Here is a 20,969-nt window from a genome sequence, read left to right as displayed (position 1 = left end):
TGTGGAGGGAATTATGGTGTTAAACGCTGAACTGTAGTCCACAAACAGCATTTTTACATAATTCCCTTTTCTGCAGTCCAGGTGACTTGTTGTGGTGTGGAGGAGGTGTGAGATGGCATCCTCCGTGGAGCGGTTATGCCTGTATGCAAACTGTAGTGGATCCAGTGTGTCTGGTAGTGATGCAATGATGAAGTCTCTGACCAGTCTCTCAAAGCACTTCATCACCACTGATGTGAGGGCTACAGGGCGATAGTCGTTTAGGCAGGTGGGCTGCGGTTTCTTGGGGACAGGAACAATGGTGGACTGCTTAAAGCATGAGGGGACTATGGACTGTTCCAGGGAGAGGTTGAAGATCTCTGTGAACACCGGTGCTAGCTGGTCAGCGCAGGCCTTCAGAACCCGACCTGTGATGCCATCTGGTCCTGCTGCCTTCCTGATGTTCACTCTCTTGAATGCCCTCCTCACGTCATGCTCCGTGATGGTGAATACGTTGTCCTCACCGGCTTCCTCAGCGTGCATGCAGTTAGCACTGCTAGCGCCGTTAGCGAGATTAGCTGCAGCCTCGAAGCGAGCATAAAAAGTGTTCAGCTCGTCAGCCAGAGAGGCGTCCGCATTCCCCGATCTGGAGGGTGGTGTTTTATAGTCCGTGATTGTTCTAAGTCCCTGCCACAGGCTCCTAGAGTCGCCATGTTGGAATTGCGACTCTAGTTTCCTCCCGTAGCGCTGCTTCGCCTCCTTCACCGATCTGCGCACGCTGTAAGATGCAGCCCTGTAATCATCCATGTTCCCGGTGATGAGCCCTGTGTTGTAGGCAGCGGAGCGGGATCTCAGGGCGTCGCGGATGGTTTTATCCACCCACGGCTTCTGGTTGGGAAACGTCCTGATGATGGTTTTCTGCACCGTATCATCCATTAGTTTCTCTATAAATCCCACAACCGCTTCCGTAAACAAGCTGACGTCATCAGAGCTGCGCCGGAACATGTCCCAGTCTGCGTCATCTAGCGCGTCCTGCAGAGCGGCCACCGATTGGTCCGTCCAGCGTTGGACCTCCCTCTGCACCGGGGCTTCCTGTTTCAGCCTCTGTTTGTAAACAGGCATGAGGAAGATGGCGGCGTGGTCCGATTTCCCAAACGGTGGTTGTGACTGTGCCTTGTAGCCGTTCTTATATGGGGTGTAACAGTGATCTAATGTCCTTTCGCCCCTGGTGGGGCAGCTGATGTGCTGATGGAAGTTCGGCAGTGCACGCTTGAGGTTGGCACTGTTGAAATCTCCCAAAACAATGAATGCGGCGTCCCGGTGCTGTGTCTGGTGAAGGTGTAGTGTTTCATGTAAATCCCATATCGCAGTGTCCGTGTCCGCTTGAGGTGGAATATAAACGGCACTGACGATGACCGAGCTAAATTCCCGAGGGAGATAAAAAGGGCGACATTTGATGGTCAGAAGTTCAAGATTCGGTGTGCAGGAGCGTGAGAGGGGAACAATGCTCGCGCTGTCGCACCAGTGTTCGTTCACCATCAGACATACTCCACCTCCCCTAGTCTTCCCCGAGTCCAGCGTTCTGTCCATGCGGTAAACCGAGAAGAACTCGGCCGGCTGGATGGCGTGGTCTGGTACCGCTGGGTTCAGCCATGTCTCGGTGAAGCAGAGAAGGTTGCAGTCCCGAATGTCCCTCTGGAACCTGACTCTTGCCCTGAGGTCATCGAGTTTGTTATCCAGCGACTGGACATTGGCGAGCAGGACACTTGGTAAGGGAGCGCGGTGTGCGCGAGCCCTCAGCCTGTTCCTGACGCCGGCTCGTTTCCCTCGAGGACGCCGGTACGGATCGCGTCCTTTGTTCCTCCTCAGGATCTCGCTTGGCCAGGATGGGTCCGGGTTCAAAATCGGCAAAAGGTTAGTGCATTGTGCACCAATAGAAATAAGAGTGGCCCTGTCGTATGTAAGAATGGCCATCTTACAAAAAGAAACCGGTGTTTATAGTTAACAATAAGAAAAAATAACAAAAAAGACAAAGTTTGGTCGGAGCAGTCGTGACGGCAGCCGATCTCACCGGCGCCATCTTAGTCCAATCTTGTCAAGGTCTTGTCAAGATCCTTGAAATTCCTGTCACGTCTTCTAGTCCTGTACCCACTACATCAGAGGGCGCGGTTCCGAAATCAGCTACAGAGAGTGCAGTTTCGAAACCAGTTGCTGAGAGCACCATACTCAAATCTGCCACAGAAAGCGACGTTCCAGAGACAGCTACAGACGACGCTGTTTCTGAGGCGCAGATGTGGAGCGTTGGTTCCGAGCCGTCATCGGGGAGTCCAGTGCCTGTTTCAGCTCCACAGCCGCCTAATTTTAATAAATTATGTACATGCAATGTTACTGTGCTATTTAATAGTGTTTTCACTATATTTTGGATTTTAATATCCAGTGCAGAGTTGATGTTATATGGCTTGGTCAATGAATCGCTGCCGACTCAGTGATCAGTAGCTCTGTTCAAATTCCCTATAAAAGCATAAATGATTCCCTTTGAGCTATATTAAACTATTTGCTTTAAATTACATATTAAGTTTTTACGTTACACTGTTGCGGCATGTGAAACAATTTTAAAATTTGCATTGGAATTAATCAGCATTTGCCTCAGGTTTAAATACGATCCACTTTCCGATCGGAGGAATTGTTGGCATGGATGAATGATAAGAGGATGCCGGGATCATTGAAGGAGCGATCATTGGGCCGGCGGATTGGCTGGAGGATCCGAAAAAATCCCCAGTATAGGTCGTTGTTTGGACGGGAAAGTTGAGTCTGTGATATAATGGCAAAAGGTGTAAACCGAATGCTAGAAACTGCCAATGAACAGAGGTAAGTCTGCTGTGTATATATACACTCCTCTTATCTTGTTAACTGGGTTGATTACAGATTGTTCTCCTCTCGTGTTATCTGAACGTGCTCCTCCCAAACTTTAATAAAACATCATTAAATGAGACCGATGGATGCAGGGATACTAGACTGCTGTCACTTTAAGTGCTACCCAGACTCAAAATAATGATAAACATCTGAATTCTTGGCAACTGTTTATATTCTTTTAAGACTTTACGGACTGTGTTTACAAGATTTTGAGTGTATTTGACCGTTCAAGCACAATAAGTAAGATACTGAACTGAATAGGCAATCACTTTTATTAAAAATGTCTTTTATTAAAATGCTGTCATTTTTTTAAGTACCCATACAAATAAAATCAGGAATCATACCATTTTCATCAGTGGGGAATCACATTACTTTTTTTTTAGCACGTCACATTTTCGCATATCATGCAACACTGCAATTTATATGTCGTCACTAGGATATGTCATATCAGTGCTACGGGCTGACATTTCTTGTTGAAGGACCATCATCTTCAATTCAACCAATTAATAATTGGATACACAAGCCCCGCTATGACACAAAACAGTATTACTGAATGTAAATCTAGCTGGTTGTTTGCATAAAGCCAGACTGGGTGATCATCTTTAAGCAAAGACACAGCATTCAAACAAGACATGGACATATAACAGTACAGTCTGTGAACAAGTTTAATTAGTTCTTGTTTACAGCAACATTACAGTAGTTGCCCTTAAGATATTACATCATAACAATTTTGTGTATAAAGAAACATCCTGTTTGTACTGTGTGTAAAGAAAAACAAACCCTCTCAAGAGTGTGGAGGAGAACTAAAATATGTTAACTGTTCCTAAACATAAAAGTTAATACTGAACATTGCTGAAAGCATATTAAATCCTTCAACAGCAGAAGAATATTTATCTTACATATAAACAAAAATTATTGAGTATCTTGTGACTGTTTCTTTTTAAGTGTCAAGCCGCGATTCCTGACAAAATCTCTTATGTTTTGGACAGAGCGACTAGCCAAACTCGGATGCTCAGCATTCTTGCACTGTTGGCATTCAGTTTTAGTGGCGAGTTTACCCCATGCAATGTGGTTCTGGAAATGTCTCATTACTGCTGCAATTTCTGTTGGAGACCATATTCGTTTTTGGTTCCTTCTTGCATCATCCCTTTCAGCAGAATTTTCGAGATTCACTACAAAAGAGGAAAACAGGTTCCTGAACCCTGGGGTGAACAGTATAACAGCCAGAGCTCATCTCCCTCTTCTCCCAACCACCACACTCCCCTCGTCTGTAGTCGAGTCTTGTTTAACAGATCACTAATCCTGATGGGTTACTGTTTTCATTAAACATGTTTTAGCAAGGGGAGCAATTTATTCATTACGTGTGGTTGTGTTGTTACCATCCTAAGATCGTTTCAACTGTTGGCCCATCCTGATGTTACAGTCCACTCCAAAATATCAAGTTGTAAATACATTACAGTGGCGGAGCCAGAGGGCTAGTTGGGGTGGCAATTGCCACCCCAGACGAAGTCCTTGCCACCCCTGTTGCCACCCCGCTGAAAACATTACACTGTTTGATTCTAACGAACATTTCTCAAATCTCCCAGCGGACGTGAATGCATCCTTACGCAGCACGCACAAGCGTGCAGCGTGCTGTTGCTGCTACACTTTTCATTGGTTAAACTGACACGCAGCTCTTTCGTGCTCCAAACGGCTCCAAAACATCGCGGCAGCACATACGGGACCGATGAAGAGCGTTTTGCTGGCATGTACGGCTTTTATTGGTATTAAATTAAACGAAGTACTGTTTTAATGGGAAGTAAGGGAGACATTGCACTGTAGTGCTTAGCATTAATTAGAGCTGGGCGATTTTTTTCCCCTAAAAAAATCTGCGATTTTTTAATAAAAAACTCGATTTACGATTCGAATCAATTTTTTTTGTCTGTTACGATAGTCACTGTGTCAGATTACACGATTTTGACTCCTAAAAATTTTGTCACGTCGTGGACAAGAAACATGTCAGACTACACGTTGTTTTCCGACCAGTCATCGCGACCTGTCTCACACACTCATTCACTCGCACATACACAAGCTCACTCATATAGCCTACACACACATACACGCACTCTCTCTCTCACACACACACACTCACTCACTCTCGCGCGCACACACACACAGTCACACACACTCGCTCGCGAACGCACTCTCACTCACTCTCCCTCCCTCACTCACTCAATCGCTTACTTTTTCGAATTACTTTTTGCTGCTCATTTATACACTCACTAAGTTTAATAAAAATACATAATACATTTATGTAATATTTAAAGGTGTTAACTGTAATCTTACAATGCAAAATGATAATTTACAAAGGATTAAATTCATCACAATTATGTAAGTATCTGGATATTTGCCGCGGGGCGAGGGCTTCAATAACCTCTCTCTTTTTTTGACCATACATGTGTTTGCATCCCTGAATAGATGTGACTGTAGAGATGTACTGAAGTAACTTTGTGTAGACATACAATTTATTAGCACTTAACATAACATGTCTAGACGTCTTTAAGCAATTTTCCTTGTGTTGTCATATAGGCTAGACCTCAATATACTTTTTTTTGTACTTTTCATTTTGTCGTAATGTATTACTTTAGTATTTGTAGTAATGGTGTACTCATGGTAAATAACAAGCAAATTGTTCCAAATTTTGGTTTCTTCATGAGGTGTGTAACCAAGCTTTCCTTTGAATAGGGACAGCAGAATGAAGAGAAAAAGCGATATCACCAACTTCTTTCTAAAGAAGCAAAAGTCAGGTGCAGATCAGGGCCAAACAGATCCCAGTGTCAGCTGTTGTAGTGAACCATATGTAGGTGGTGGACAGGGAAGTCAAGAAGAGAAAGATGATGACACACAAGAACCCAGTGTATCACCAGCAGGTCAGAGCAGTGAGCAGAGGCAGTAAATTGTGTCTTAAATTCAGATTGTGTGAGGATTTTTGTGCAAAGTATTATGGTATAATATCCAATGATAATTTTATAATGAATTCAAATTCAGAAGAAGACCAGAGTGAGACGGTTATTTCTACCAGTGATGAGGAAGACAGTGAGCCAGTCCTAATAGAAAAAGAAGAACAATGCACTGAACTCCCCATACCCAGCTCAAGCATCACATGTGCACCAAAAGGACCAAGTGGTAGGTACAGTAGCCATGTACAAAAAACATTAAAGGGATACTCTACCAAAAAATGAAAATTCTGTCATCATATACTCAGCCTCATGTTGTTTCAAACCTGTATGAATTTCTTTCTTCTGCTGAACAGAAAGGAAGATATTTAGAAGAATGTCAGTAATCAGACAGTTTTAGATACCATTGACTTCCATAGTATAAAGTCAATGGTATCTAAAACTGTCTGATTACTGACATTCTTCTAAATATCTTCCTTTCTGTTCAGCAGAAGAAAGAAATTTTGGAAAATAAACAACTTTAATTAATCTGTATACATTTTGTGGAAAATAATTTATTTTTAGTGTAATTGAACACTTTGTATATTGACCCCCCAAAATAATACCTTGCCACCCCTTTGCCACCCCTGTTTTAAAAGTCTAGCTCCGCCACTGATACATTAAAGTTGAAATTAAAGATCTGACTTTATGGTTGCTTAGTTCCTGATATAGATTAGTAGTTAAGATTTATTCTCGTCATACCTTGAGATGAGCTTCCTAAGGAAGAGTCAATATCTGTGAATAGAAAAATAAAATACTATAACCAACAATAGCAGTGCTTGGTCTGCATGAATTGAATCAAACCTCAATGATATGCTGGCTGAGTGAGGTATTCTCATACCATCTGAGGTACCTGGAGGTTTCTCAACAGGCCGCCTAGCTTTCTTCACTCCTGTGGTATGAATAGTACGGCTCAGTATAAAGGTTCTGATGGAACATGCTCGGACATTTCATCAATTATTCTACTCCTTTAAGGTGAAACTGTAAATAGCAAAATATCCTCCTTCACAAATAAAAACAGTTAAGGACAGTGTTCTCTCTGTATATGCTTGTGTGCTTTTACCAGTCTGTTCATGCTCTTCCCTCCTGCTGTGATCTTTGTCCTTCATACCACGATCTTTGTTTAAAAAAACAAACAGAAAAAAAACTTGTTAATCCTAAATTTACGATAAGGGTGCATGAATTCATGCATAAGTGAATTATGCATTACTTCATGCATTAATATCTCATGATTTATCAGGAACTAACACTTTCATTCTTGACTTCATGGATGAAAAACACCTTAATTAAGACATTAACTTTATGAGTGCATCATCATGATGTATGATTTATTACACATGACCATGATGTTTTATTTGTTCACAAAAAAACTGTCCATTGTGTATAAAGCTACGCTTATGGTACATGATTCAAAAAAGCATTATTTTGTGCATGTAAGACTACTTGAATTATTAAAGGAATATACAGGTGCATCTCAATAAATTAGTATGTCGTGGAAAAGTTCTTTTATTTCAGTAATTCAACTCAAATTGTGAAACTCGTGTATTAAATAAATTCAATGCACAGACTGAAGTAGTTTAAGTCTTTGGTTTTTTTAATTGTGATGATTTAGTCTCACATTTAACACGAACCCACCAATTCACTCTCAACTAATTAGAATACTTCATAAGACCAATAAAAAAAAAAAAACATTTTTAGTGAATTGTTGGCCTTCTGGAAAGTATGTTCATTTACTGTATATGTACTCAATACTTGGTAGGGGCTCCTTTTGCTTTAATTACTGCCTCAATGCGGCGTGGGATGGAGGTGATCAGTTTGTGGCACTGCTGAGGTGGTGTGGAAGCTCAGGTTGCTTTGATAGCGGCCTTCATGTCATCTGCATTGTTGGGTCTGGTGTCTCTCATCTTCCTCTTGACAATACCCCATAGACCCTCTGTGGGGTTCAGGTCAGGCGAGTTTGCTGGCCAATCAAGCACAGTAACACCATGGTCATTGAACCAGCTTTTGGTAGCTTTGGCAGTGTGGGCAGGTGCCGAGTCCTGCTGGAAAATGAAATCAGCATCTCCATAAAGCTTGTCAGCAGAAGGAAGCATGAAGTGCTCTAAAATCTCCTGGTAGATGGCTGCGTTGACTGTGGACTTCAGAAAACACAGTGGACCAACACCAGCAGATGACATGCAGCCCAAATCATCACTGACTGTGGAAACTTCACACTGGACTTCAAGCAACATGGATTCTGTGCCTCTCCACTCTTCCTCCAGACTCTGGGACCTTGATTTCCAAATGAAATGCAAAATTTACTTTCATCTGAAAAGAGCACTTTGGAGCACTGAGCAACAGTCCAGTTCTTTTTCTCCACAGCCCAGGTAAGACGCTTCTGATGTTGTCTCTGGTTCAGAAGTGGCTTGGTAGCTCTTTTCCTGAAGACGTCTGAGCGTGGAGACTCTTGATGCACTGACTCCAGCTTCAGTCCACTCCTTCTGAAGCTCTCACAAGTGTTTGAATCAGCTTTGCTTGACAGTATTCTCAAGCTTGCGGTCATCCCTGTTGCTTGTGCACCTTTTCCTACCCAAATTCTTCCTTCCAGTCAACTTTGCATTTAATATGCTTTGATACAGCACTCTGTAAACAGCCACAGCTTCCAGTAATGACCCTCTGTGACTTACCCTCTTTGTGGAGGGCGTCAATGTTCGTCTTCTGGATCATTGCCAAGTCAGCAGTCTTCTCCATTATTGTGGTTTCAAAGAACAAGGGATACCCAGAATTTATACTGTATGGATGGTCATTTATTGAAACTAAAATGTTAATATTCTAATATTCTGAGATACTGATTTTTGACTTTCATGAGCTGTAAACTCTAATCATCAAAATAAAAAAAATAAAAAAAAAAACTTTTGAAATGTTTTACTGTACATGTAATGAATCTAAAATATATGAACGTTTCACTTTTTGAAATAAGTTACAAGAAAAAATTAACTTTTTCACGACATTCTAATTTATTGAGACGCACCTGTACAAAAATCCACATTACCTCATGCATGCATTCAGGCTAGAACAGTTTATCAGTTACACACTCAAAGGTGTGGTAATGTGGATTTTTGTATATTCCTTTAATAATTCAAGTAGTCTAACATGTACTAAATAATGCTTTTTTGAATCATGTACCATAAGCATAGCTTTATCCACAATGGATAGTAAAACACCATGATCATGCATAATAACTTAAGCATGATAATGTACTCATCTTAGTTAATGTCTTAATTAAGGTGTTTTTCATCCATGAAGTCATGAATAAAAGACTTTGAACTCATGTTAGTTCCTGATAATTAATGAGATATTAATGCATGAAATAATGCACAATTCGCACATTAATTTATGCATGAATTCATGGTAATTCATGTACACTTACTGTAAAGTGTTCCCCAAAAACTTACGCCATTTACAAAATATTATAATTTAAGCAATCTACACTGCATTTTAAACATTTATGGCACTCGTTTTAGTTTCAGAATTTGTTAGTATAGATACTTAAAATGGGTTTGAAGTTAAAAACGTTTTATTCTTGTCAAACCTTGAGATGGGCCTCCTAAGCCAGGGTCAATATCTGTGAATAGAAAAGTAAAATACTATAACAAACAGTAGCAGTGCTTGGTCTATATGAACTATTCTCCAGTAACAGCCCTGAACTACTGTTTTGGTGCATCGTATGGTACACTTATTATGCTGACTTTACTGATTTGATGTATGTATGTGCTTTTACCTGTTTCTGTTTCTGTCTGTGGATGTATCTCCTCAGCATCACTGTCTTCACTTTGCTCAGAATCAGAAAAGTCTAACTTATCTAAAAGAAAAAAACATTTTAAGTATCAAGTAAGTTTAACATTGCAAATGTTAAGAGTAAAAAAATTAAATTCGATGAACATTACATTGTTAAAGATCTAAGGTCTGTATGTTGGGAATTATCTTTAGGATATGACTTATCCATTGAAAATGTCATTTGTAACAACTATAGTAGCATTACCTTCAATTTCAGTCTCTTCTAGTGTTTTGCCCTGAAGATTTGTAAGTGAACCTTTCTCCATAGCAAGTAGTAGTTTAGATATTTTAGCCAGCTGGGTTGTAGTCTCCGGAAGCCTGTAATAGTCTCTGTGGACACGGATATCGTGGCCCAAAAAGTCAGCAACTTGGTCCAACTCATGCTTTTTGAGGTTAAGGACCTGTGACAAAGTTGCAACATGTTTGCATAACTGTGTCGACCGGAGGAGTTCAGGGTTTTGTGCGCCACACTCATTTGCATAAATTCTCAGACAGTCTTGTCCTCGGTATGGACTCAAACAGTTGGGTCTTGCAAACATGAATGTGTTTTCTTCTGGGACTCCACACTCTGTTCTTCTGCTTATGAGGTGTGTTAAGGCATCAACCATGTCTGGCGATAGCAAAAGTGCCACTTTTTGCCCCCTTTTACCCCTAATTTCCACCCGACTGAAATGTGCACAAAGTTTTTGTTCAAACTTTGTTAGCCCAACAGCAACATCTTTATGTAGGGCAGCTGTGTCCCTCTCTAGAAAACCTTTTAGTTGCATCTTTGCAACCTCTCCTCCACGTCGTCGGTTAAACAGTATTATTTTTGCTAGAGTTGCTTTGCAAAGGTCCCCATAGACTTGTGCTGATGGCATCCTTTTCAAGTTCTCAGAGGCTAAACCAACAACCTTTTCAAGATGCTGGTGAAGACGTTGTACATCCTCTGTGAAGGGGAGGGTGGATGGCTTGTTAAAGCGCCCCTCATTCAAGGTGGTCAAAGCAGTGTGAGAAACGAGTTCAGACCACTTTGCATCATATAGCTTTTTGAATGCCTGGGTTGACTTTATCCCCTCACCATCTTCTGCCATTAGAGCTCTGCAATGTACGATGTCACATATCTTATTCAGTGAGTGGCCCAACTTAAGGGCAAGGCTTGGAGTCTGGTATGAGTGTTTTCCATCATCAAACCCAGATACCCTCTTGACAGCCTGGATAACCACATTAAAATTGGCAGGTCTTACAGCATCTTCAAGAGTCTGTACTGAAAACTCCTTTCTCAGAATCAGCAGAAGTCTTCCAACTTCCCGGAGCTTCTGTCGAATATAGTCGTATTTGGTGGGATCCTGCCCATGTTTATTGTAAAAAGACTGGGCCAGCTGAAGAATGCAGAAGTCACTCCGCACAGCAGCAGAGATCTCATCGTCTTTCATCGCAGTTAACAGCTTCCAAACACCCTGTGATATTTGTTGAATGAGAGCTGTATTACACATTGTTGCCAGAGACAAGACCCTAGTTCTTCCTGGCACTGCCTGATCTTCCACTGGTTTGGAAAGACAATTTCGAATGTGTCTCCAGAGATCCCTCCGGACAAACATCGCATGGCAATACATACAATGCACATAATCTTTTGAATTATATCTTTTCTTTGGTTTGCGTCTGAGTTTTAACAATCCGGTCCCATTCGCTAAAACATCTGCATTGTGTTCGTAGTTCCCTTTGTTCCGCAGTTTGTTCAGAAGTTTTTGACGTTCTTTGGAGTGTTTTGGCAGAGCCAGAGCCCGAGCAACATCGATATTTGATTTCTCATGAGTTTTTAGGTGGCGTGCATATTTTGACTGCGGTTTTCCACAAATGTAGCAGTAATTCTTCTTGCTTACTGATGAGGATATATTTGAAGATTGCATAGATGGATCTTCCGTTGTTGCTGTGATATCCTCAACAGTGTTTTCAGTATTACCAACACTTACTTCGCTGTGAACTTCCGATACTTGTACTTGTTTGGCTTTCCTACAAGATATTTCAAGCTGTGTTGTGCAGACTGGAACTTTTGGGAGTGAATCTTTACCTATGACGCTTTCTTGGCTTGCATTTTGAATTTCTGCAGTAGATTTGAAGCAGGACACTTTAGCTTGTATGTTTGAGAGTTGTTCAGGAAATGTATTTTCTGGAGACGCTATGCTCACTTCTGAACCTTCTGAGACAGAATTCGGTACATAGTCCTGATCCGACATGTTCTCACAGGAAAATTCTTCTTCGGAATCCTGAAATAGCAAACATTTTTTTATTTTTTTTACATATTCAGAAAGTTTCATTCTAAGGAAAAAAAACCATATCTAATAAATCACACTTACGGATGTTGAGGGGTCAGGTTTGGGCTTCAAATTTTTCTCGTAGCAAGTTTTATGCCAGAAGCGGGAACAAACTAGATTGAGCATATAATAGACAAGGTTGGTTTCATTTGATTAAAATGTGATTCAAGAAAAGATGCTTTAAAAAGTGATAGGTAACAGAGTGATAGATAGTCAGTGTGTTTGAAAGTGTGGCTATAAGATGGAAGAAAATACAGAAAAACAGTAAGAAAAGGGAGAAAACTAATTAAGTAGGAGAGCATCCAACAGAATTTCAGGGAGAGACTGAGAAATATAGATACAATTACTCAGGCAGATAGACGGAGAAAGAAAGAAATGTCAGCTCTTTTTAAGCTTTTTCAAGCCAATTTAATGATACATTTATAATGTCAAGATTACACAGTTTTAGGGTTTCAGTGGTAAAATATTTAAATAAAAATCTTTTAATTTTCAGAACAAAATACTTACGCTTACATCTCACACCTTAAAAGCGGAATAAGGTCCACTACAGCAATCACATTTATTCAAGCTTGAAACTACTGAGGAGATTACGTCATGTTTACAGTTCTGTTGGAAAACAAAGTTATAATTGATTAGAAGCGATTGTACTGTATTACTATAGTTAGGTGTTAAAGGTGCCATAGAATGCATTGATACAATATTTTAAATTGGTCTCTGATATCTATAGAAGGTATGTGGCTTAGTTAAGAGCAAAAATTCTCCAGAAACGGGTTTACCTGTCCATATTATTCAACTATGCCAAAGTAAATACAGTTTTCCATTCTATGGCACCCTTAAGACATAGGGCTAAGGTTTAAAGTGATTCAAAATGTATATCACAAATGTATTACACTGTAATGCATAGTATGACACCAGCAGTGAGTATGAGGACATAAAAGACAAACCATGGTCCAGTGAACTTCTGCACATCCCCCAAAATACACAACATGACAGGCGTAAGTATGGGGACATGAAAGCCAATTGCAACCATCTGTGCATATAAAGCTAAAGCCCTGAAAGAAACAAAAAAGCTTAGTTTGTCGGTCCAGGTGTGAAGCGTGCGTGCAATCTGTGATCGCGTGCAGTTGCAAGCACGCTTCCCACCTGGACCGACAAACTAAGCTTTTTTTTTAAGGGCTTTAGCTTTATATGCACAAATAGCAGCATAAACAACAGATCGTGAGGAATCACACATCATCGTATCACACACCTGCAGCGCTTCTGTGAATGGAGAAAAACTGAAATTATAAAAGGAATAAAATAAATAGGGCTACACTAAATATATTTATCTCAATGATCAGATTAACAAAAGAAGAAAAAAAAAAACACTTTTGTTTTTGTGACACTCTTAATGCATTTTATTTGTTTTCTTTATATCTTTATTTTTTACAGTTTAACTGATTGGTCACGCAGGTGCCTCACACACACAACATTTCAGCCATTAATCAAACTAAAATGCAGTCAACCAAACATAAAAGATACACTGCACCAGTGCTCGAATTGAATCAAGTCTTATGGGGGGTCCCCACCATCAGACTTTTTTTTTTGGTGGGGGTGGGGGTTAGTCTCGCAATATACAATTTATACAAAATAAACAATATATTTGATCATAATATGCATAACTATATACTATTTAATGTTGCATAACAAAGAGAGATAAGCTACTATTCTTCTTTTAATGGCTTACTCCAAGTAGCTAATACTGGATTTCGAGGGTGACAAATCAGCAGACCCAAAAGGGCAACTATGGCAAATATACCAGGGGACTACATATAAGGCACTTGAAGATCCGTAAAAGCATGTGACATAAAAATACATTGAAATTTCTCAAAAACTGTAGAAAATATTCAGATGGCTTTCAGACACACTGAATGGTATTCAAATTCAGCAGTGGCACAGGAATAATTATTTCATAATGTTTCAGAAAGCAGTGATAAAGGAGCAGTCAGTAACTTCAAATGGACCTTTTTATTACTTAAACAGTAGCAAAAGGATACTATAGAGATGAGATTAAGTATTATTCAAAGAGTGCAAGACAACTGGGCAAACAGGATATAGTCTTTATAATAGTTTATAAGTTTAGCATGTCCAGGAGATTCTCAAAAGTCAACTCATTTATCCATAACAGCTCTCAATGTAATTTCAGGAACCAGTGGGTGAAGACATAAACCAATATACAGGTGCATCTCAATAAATTAGAATGTCGTGGAAAACTTCATTTATTTCAGTAATTCAACTCAAATTGTGAAACTCGTGTATTAAATAAATTCAATGCACACAGACTGAAGTAGTTTAAGTCTTTGGTTCTTTTAATTGTGATGATTTAGGCTCACATTTAACAAAAACCCACCAATTCACTCTCAACAAATTAGAATACTTCATAAGACCAATAAAAAAAAAAAAAATTTTAGTCAATTGTTGGCCTTCTGGAAAGTATGTTCATTTACTGTATATGTACTCAATACTTGGTAGGGACTCCTTTTGCTTTAATTACTGACTCAAGTCGGCGTGGCATGGAGGTGATCAGTTTGTGGCACTGCTGAGGTGGTATTGGAAGCCCAGGTTGCTTTGATAGCGGCCTTCAGGTCATCTGCATTAGATTCTCTATGGGGTTCAGGTCTGGTGAGTTTGCTGGCCAGTTAAGCACACCAACACCATGGTCATTTAACCAACTTTTGGTGCTTTTGGCAGTGTGGGCAGGTGACAAATCCTGCTGGAAAATGAAACCAGAATCTTTAAAAAGCTGGTCAGCAGAAAGAAGCATGAAGTGCTCCAAAATTTCTTGGTAAACAGGTGCAGTGACTTTGGTTTTCAAAAAACACAATGGACCAACACCAGCAGATGACATGGCACCCCAAATCATCACAGACTGTGGAAACTTAACACTGGACTTCATGCAACTTGGGCTATGAGCTTCTCCACCCTTCCTCCCGACTCTAGGACCTTGGTTTCCAAATACAAAACTTGCTCTCATCTGAAAAGAAGACTTTGGACCACTGGGCAACAGTCCAGTTCTTCTCCTTTGCCCAGGTAAGACGCCTCTGACGTTGTCTGTGGTTCAGGAGTGGCTTAACAAGAGGAATATGACAACTGTAGCCAAATTCCTTGACACGTCTGTGTGTGGTGGCTCTTAATGCCTTGACCCCAGCCTCAGTCCATTCCTTGTGAAGTTCACCCAAATTCTTGAATCGATTTTGCTTGACAATCCTCATAAGGCTGCGGTTCTCTCGGTTGGTTGTGCATCTTTTTCTTCCACTCAACTTTCTGTTAACATGCTTGGAACAGCCAGCTTCTTTGGCAATGAATGTTTGTGGGTTACCCTCCTTGTGAAGGGTGTCAATGATTGTCTTCTGGACAACTGTCAGATCAGCAGTCTTCCCCATGATTGTGTAGCCTAGTGAACCAAACTGAGAGACCATTTTGAAGGCTCAGGAAACCTTTGCAGGTGTTTTGAGTTGATTAGCTGATTGGCATGTCACCATATTCTAATTTGTTGAGAGTGAATTGGTGGGTTTTTGTTAAATGTGAGACTAAATCACAATTAAAAGAACCAAAGACTTAAACTACTTCAGTCTGTGTGCACTGAATTTATTTAATACACGAGTTTCACAATTTGAGTTGAATAACTGAAATAAATGAACTTTTCCACGACATTCTAATTTATTGAGATGCACCTGTATATATTCAAGAGTTTTTATTTGTCACATACACAATTATACCGAGTATATCCAGCAGTGAAATGTAGCATATATATTTATTTATTTGTATTTTTTTAAAGTAAAAACATTAATATTGTGAGAATGTGAAACAGCTGTTTTCTATATTTTTCATGTGTGTTACGTTCCCTTTTATTCTAGGGGTGACGGGGAAGTAGCATATACCATTAAAGGTGTATGAAAGCGTAAGAGAGAGAGAGTGTTGGCTTTATCTGCAATCACAGCACTCACACACAAGGAAACTCTTCAAGAATTCATTTACAAAGTAGTGTCTCTAGTACAGCAGTAAAAAAAAAACAACAGAAGTAAACAGTACAGGCACTGAAGACTGGAGTAATGATGCTGAAAATTGTTTACTATTGTATTATTATTATTTTAAATTGTAATAATATTTCATGATATTAGTGTTTTTACTGTATGTTGGATCAAATCAATGGAGGCTTGGTGAACAGAAATGACTTTTGAACAGTAGTGTACGTTCAACGATTTCAGTGCAGTTTACATAGTTACGTCCAGTAGGTGGCGCAGTGGACTGTTATGAGTGAGTCTGTCAGTCAGCAGACTATTCAACCATTTCTGTCCAAAAGTCTGCTTTATTCAGGAACTTACTATGGCTATCAATATGTCAATCATAGCTATTTCAAGAGTGAATCCCGCATTTATATGCCGATGTAATTCCCGAAACTTTGCAGCGTGTATGTGGCCGTTGGTCTTAGCAGCATGAAAAACAAGTTTTATACAATTCTGAATGGATTATATATAACGTTAGCACAGAAACCGCACAACGAGCACTCCCTTTATAATTACTAAAAAGCTGTCACTCATCTTCATCGAGATCTCTAGCACCCCAGAACCAGGCCTAATAATAATTTATGCAAGGAATACAAAAGACATGGAGTTGATAAATATAGTGGAAAGATATAGAGAGAAAATTACCCCTCAAAAAAGTCAGTAAGAAGCTTCCTCTTCCCGACTGCGAGTGGAGGTTTGTTATTCTGCATTTTTTTAGCTGAAGTTAGCTTGATGGAGCGGCGCCAATCAAGCAGTCATGTCAACGATGTCCTGCGCTTAGCGGTCTTTAGATGTGGGGCGGGGCGTTTAAAATTTAAAGAGACATGACAACTAGCCCATAAACAAACTTAATATAAATTATTGTAAATAATTCACGAAATTTAATTTACCATATCCATTGCTTGAATTTAATCACATTTGTCATTATTATTTTTACAAAAATAAGAATGTCTGAGGGACCCCCTTAAGTCTATTTTTTACTTCTTATGGGGGGTCCCTAATGCCTTATGGGGGGTCCCGGATCCCCCCAGCCCCCCTTCAATTCGAGCAGTGCACTGCACTATTTACAAGGTCCACTGTAAAATCAGCGTTCAGCGCCGAAACAAACATTTATTGCGCATGTGAAGCGATATTTTGTCCTGAATCCGGGTCCTGCGGTTCTCCCTCTCACCACAAGAGGTCCCCATCTCCCATCTTCCCGGACTCAAATCTCCAGATTCCTTTCATGATTACACCCTCAGCTGTTCCCCATTGTCACAGCCTACATGTTCTCCTAGCACTCACCGTTCTGCCCAGCTGTTTCCTCATTTACCTGATTGCCGTTTCCCCTCATTTAAGCTCCCTGTGTTTCGATTGGGGTTGGTACGTCTCACAATATTTCCCTGATGTCTGCCTGGAACCGTTCTTGCCTGCTTCCTGGATTTTCCCTGTGTATGTTTATTGAGATTTTGGTTTTCCTCTTCGGGGTGGTTTGATTTGTGTGTATTTTCTGTTATTATAAGAATAAAAACCCATCTTTTGCATTTCAGTCTTCGCCTCCCATACTGTGACATATTTTATGTGGATATTGGAACCCAAGTGAAGTACAAAGCCTTGTTTACATCAGAGATAATAGTTTAGCAACCAACTGTTACATGGCAAAAATGGAAACATTTGGATGTGGAATGAGAGAGGCTTGTGAGCCCAATGCTGTTTCGCTTTAATGCATTCATTTTAGCTTGACGTTGTATTCTGTTTATAATGAATGCCACTGTAGCCTAATTTGGGTTTTAGTTCATAGTTTAATATAAACTTTTATAGCTGCTAAATTTTTCATGTTTTGTAATACCGTTAAATTTAAAGGGTTTGTTGTGGATTAAGGAGAACTAAATAAGCTATATAGTGTTTATAATGTTTTGTTATATTTACTGGTATTTAATATACATATAAATTAATGCCATTGTTTGCAATTATACCGTTAAAGGAATGCGATCGACTTCTCTTTCATGAGATTACTTCCTCTTTTTGGCCGGGTTATGTTTCTCCGTGTCGTAAACTCTAGGGGCGGGGCTTCTAAACTGGGGTGTTTTTAGGGGCGTAATATTCAAACCACGATTGTTTTCTGCCGCCACGTTTATCAATGATCTTTCATACGATGGGATTGGCGGTATACGAATGTTTCATAAATCACGTGAGCTCTGTCGTATTGATTTGTTGAGGCCCATTATGCAGGACAGAGTGTCCGTTCAGATGACATGGTCCCAAAGTATTCTTCTGCTACACATTTATGTACTTTTTCTCCACCAAAAGAGAACATAGGCTACTATATGGACGTAGTATAAGTAGGCAAATTGGGACGCAGCATAATACACACCTCAATACGGGGCTTTGCTGGAGTCCTGGATATGTGCTTTGTTTGTAGCAATGTTGTAGTCGAGACCACCTAATCCGAGACCACGTCGAGACCAAGACCAGACCAGCATTGCTCAAATTCATCTAAACGATCCACATTTACGGCCTGAGAAATGCCTTATTTGTAATCATTAAATACAATAATAAGACACTTACAGAGCTGTTAATCAAATGAAATCTCTAATTCATCTTTGCACTGCAGTGGAGGCACAGAAGCTGCATCTGAATTGGTGCAGTTACAAATGCATAATGTTGAGAATAATGTTAAAAATGCTTACTGAATGTTTTTATAAAAGCAATATCTTTTTTTTTTTTCAAAACGGTTCTCTTGCTCTTGTGATATTGCTTAATTATATCATATTATAATATAAAAATCCACATCTCACTCTCAAGCACTATTTTTGCAAGAAAATCTTGAATTTTGTGGATGTATGTATTAATCTTGGTGACATTTTTGACACAGTCCCTCAATAATTACTGACCTGGCATAACAGTATAAATCATTCGTTTTCAGCCAGGGGCCGGGGCCCACAAAATGACTTAAAATAGTTTAAAATAAAACAAAACAAGCATTAAAATTTACTAAAAAAGGCAAAAATCTAAGATATTTCTTAGTGTTTGGTTATTTTTATAATTAATATACATCTTTCTCGTCATGCTAAGCTCTAAGCTATTTTGGGTGAGTGGAGGGGGGGGGCTTCAAATAATGTTGTAATGTTGCAATAGAGGGGCAGTGAAGTCAAACATTTTGAGATCCACTGGTATAAATCAAATTATTTATTTTTATTTAGTTATGGATTGTATTTTAAGCAGGAAGTATTACATCCAATCACATTAATGATGGTTGTAAATAAATCAGACAATTTAGTGATATCCCGCAGTTGTGGTCTTGAAACAAAATCCAGAGTCCTCTTAGTCTGAGACCAAGACAAGACCGAGTACAAATGCAGTCGAGACTGAGACAAGACCAAGACCATCAAAGCATGGTCTTAAGACCGGTCTTGAGTACTACAACACTAATATGTAGACCTTTATTTGACATTTTTCAATGCATTTTACTTCTAAATGTATCTATTAAGTTGCTCAAGAAAGTAGCAAAACATTTAAACAGCCTATATTTATGTTCAAATATAATATTTATGCATATGTTAAATCTATCCCAGGCATTCCTGCGGGTCAGAACTTTGTGTTGTCAGTGTTGTTTTAGCACGAGCAGTGAGCTGTCACCTGCTCATCTTGTGCAACACTGTTTGCAGCAGCACTGCAGGAAAGCATCGCCAGACCGCGTCCGCGTGACGCTCTAACCCCGTTAACACGGAAAAACTGCGAAGCGAAAACTGACATGTATAGCATGTTTGAAAAGGATATTAAAATATAAAGGCATTTAAAACGTAAAACTATAATAACGTTGGTCTAGATAACCGATGTGTATTGAAAGGTTTTATAGGCTATAGGCATATCATATATCAATTTGAGATAGCTTTTACAGGTCATTCGTTTCTTCCTGGTGTTCAAAAGTGCAGTGAAATAATCATTTAATAAACTAAACGAAATAAACCATTGCCTACTGTTGGCTAATATTTCATAAATACGGAATAACTCATTGAGGAAACGTTGCTGCATATATGTGTAGCTCTGCTTCCTGAACCTGATGCTGTTTCAACACCATGCCTTGAAATCAAAAGAAAAAAAGAAAAACTATGAAAGTTTAGGCAGCATTTGTGCTCATAGTGATATAAAAAGCCCAAAACCAGAAGACCTAATTCCTCCAGGCTTTTCACAATATATGTATATAAAAATGTATGCAAGATATATATTTACTGTTCTTCCTGATGCTCAATGCCACTTAAATGCAACATAAATGTAAAAGCACAGCGAACAATAATTTCATAAAACATTGCCTACTGTTGGCTAATATTTCATAAAAGCTTCATAAATCATTGAGGAAGCGTTGCTACATATTTTTGTATCTAATTTGATTCCTACCTGAACTTGACGCCATTTCAACACCAACGCCTTGAAATCAAAATCGAAACAAAAAAGCTGAAAGAAGAGAGACCCTCATCAGAGCTCATCAGAGGCTGGAGAGAGAGAAAAAAATAATATTTATTTGAGTGAATTAAGAATGAAACTTTGTAAGAATAAACTGATGTATTGCAGGGTTGGGTTTCCCGATAACGATTGATCTTAGCACTTAAGAGCGTTTTCTGAGTCATTTTACGAACGTTCCTTATTGTTTCACATGCGTTTTGCTTTAAGTGCTACTTAGGAGTCGCTATCCGTTGAAATGTGCATTTATAGAATGGCTCGTAGCTGCAGTACATGCTCGTTCATTGAGATGTTAACCTAATGCTGCGTTCCAGACAGCTTGGATATAATACTATAATATAATATAATATAATATAATAATCTTAATATGTAAAATAAAAAATAAAATAATAAAAAAAATATATATATTAAAATACAATATTAATACACTATTATAAATAATAATATATGTATATATATATATATATATATATATTTTTTTTTTTTTTTTATATTGTATATAATATCTG

The 20,969-nt window shown here is 39.3% G+C and overlaps 1 protein-coding gene and 1 long non-coding RNA gene across 5 annotated transcripts in view; both read right to left on the bottom strand.

The window, feature by feature from the left end:
• LOC306867820 overlaps positions 1-20,436 on the bottom strand; it is a 307,945-nt gene extending 287,509 nt beyond the window's left edge. The window contains exons 1-2 of the long non-coding RNA XR_013784063.1: positions 17,077-20,436; positions 13,002-13,496 (exon numbers count right to left, since the gene is read on the bottom strand). This is a non-coding gene — a long non-coding RNA (uncharacterized lncRNA). The remainder of the gene's footprint in view (positions 1-13,001; positions 13,497-17,076) is intronic.
• On the bottom strand, positions 3,147-20,449 carry LOC306867810 (uncharacterized protein). Of its 4 annotated transcripts, none has more exons than XM_079413702.1 (10): positions 20,398-20,449; positions 12,482-12,580; positions 12,017-12,087; positions 9,886-11,926; positions 9,625-9,705; positions 9,436-9,468; positions 6,928-6,981; positions 6,706-6,756; positions 6,567-6,599; positions 3,147-4,061 (listed from the first exon to the last, which is right to left on the bottom strand). In XM_079413702.1, the coding sequence occupies exons 4-10, from the start codon at positions 11,894-11,896 to the stop codon at positions 3,802-3,804; spliced, it is 2,523 nt and encodes an 840-aa protein (XP_079269828.1). In that variant the 5' UTR covers positions 11,897-11,926; positions 12,017-12,087; positions 12,482-12,580; positions 20,398-20,449; the 3' UTR covers positions 3,147-3,801. The 4 variants fall into 4 exon arrangements, with proteins under 4 accessions (XP_079269828.1, XP_079269831.1, XP_079269829.1 ...); XM_079413705.1 differs by having other exon boundaries at positions 6,718-6,756; XM_079413703.1 differs by having other exon boundaries at positions 12,488-12,580; positions 20,398-20,447.
• Positions 20,450-20,969: the final 520 nt, after the last annotated feature.

Source organism: Barbus barbus, assembly GCF_936440315.1.
Source record: "Barbus barbus genome assembly, chromosome: 49".
In the NCBI taxonomy this organism is placed as follows: Eukaryota; Metazoa; Chordata; class Actinopteri; order Cypriniformes; family Cyprinidae; genus Barbus; species Barbus barbus.
Note: the sequence above shows the minus strand (reverse complement) of the source record. Positions and strands in the feature narration are given on the sequence as shown.

Bases quoted from the DNA above. Each gene is read 5' to 3' on its own strand.
- LOC306867810 (XM_079413702.1), bottom strand. From the start codon at position 11,896: ATGTCGGATCAGGACTATGTACCGAATTCTGTCTCAGAAGGTTCAGAA. The intron at 9,706-9,885 runs GTAATGCTACTA...TTTTTCTTTTAG, and splicing joins AGAAGAGACTGAAATTGAAG to ATAAGTTAGACTTTTCTGAT. The intron at 9,469-9,624 runs GTAAAAGCACAT...TTCTATTCACAG, and splicing joins ACAGACAGAAACAGAAACAG to ATATTGACCCTGGCTTAGGA.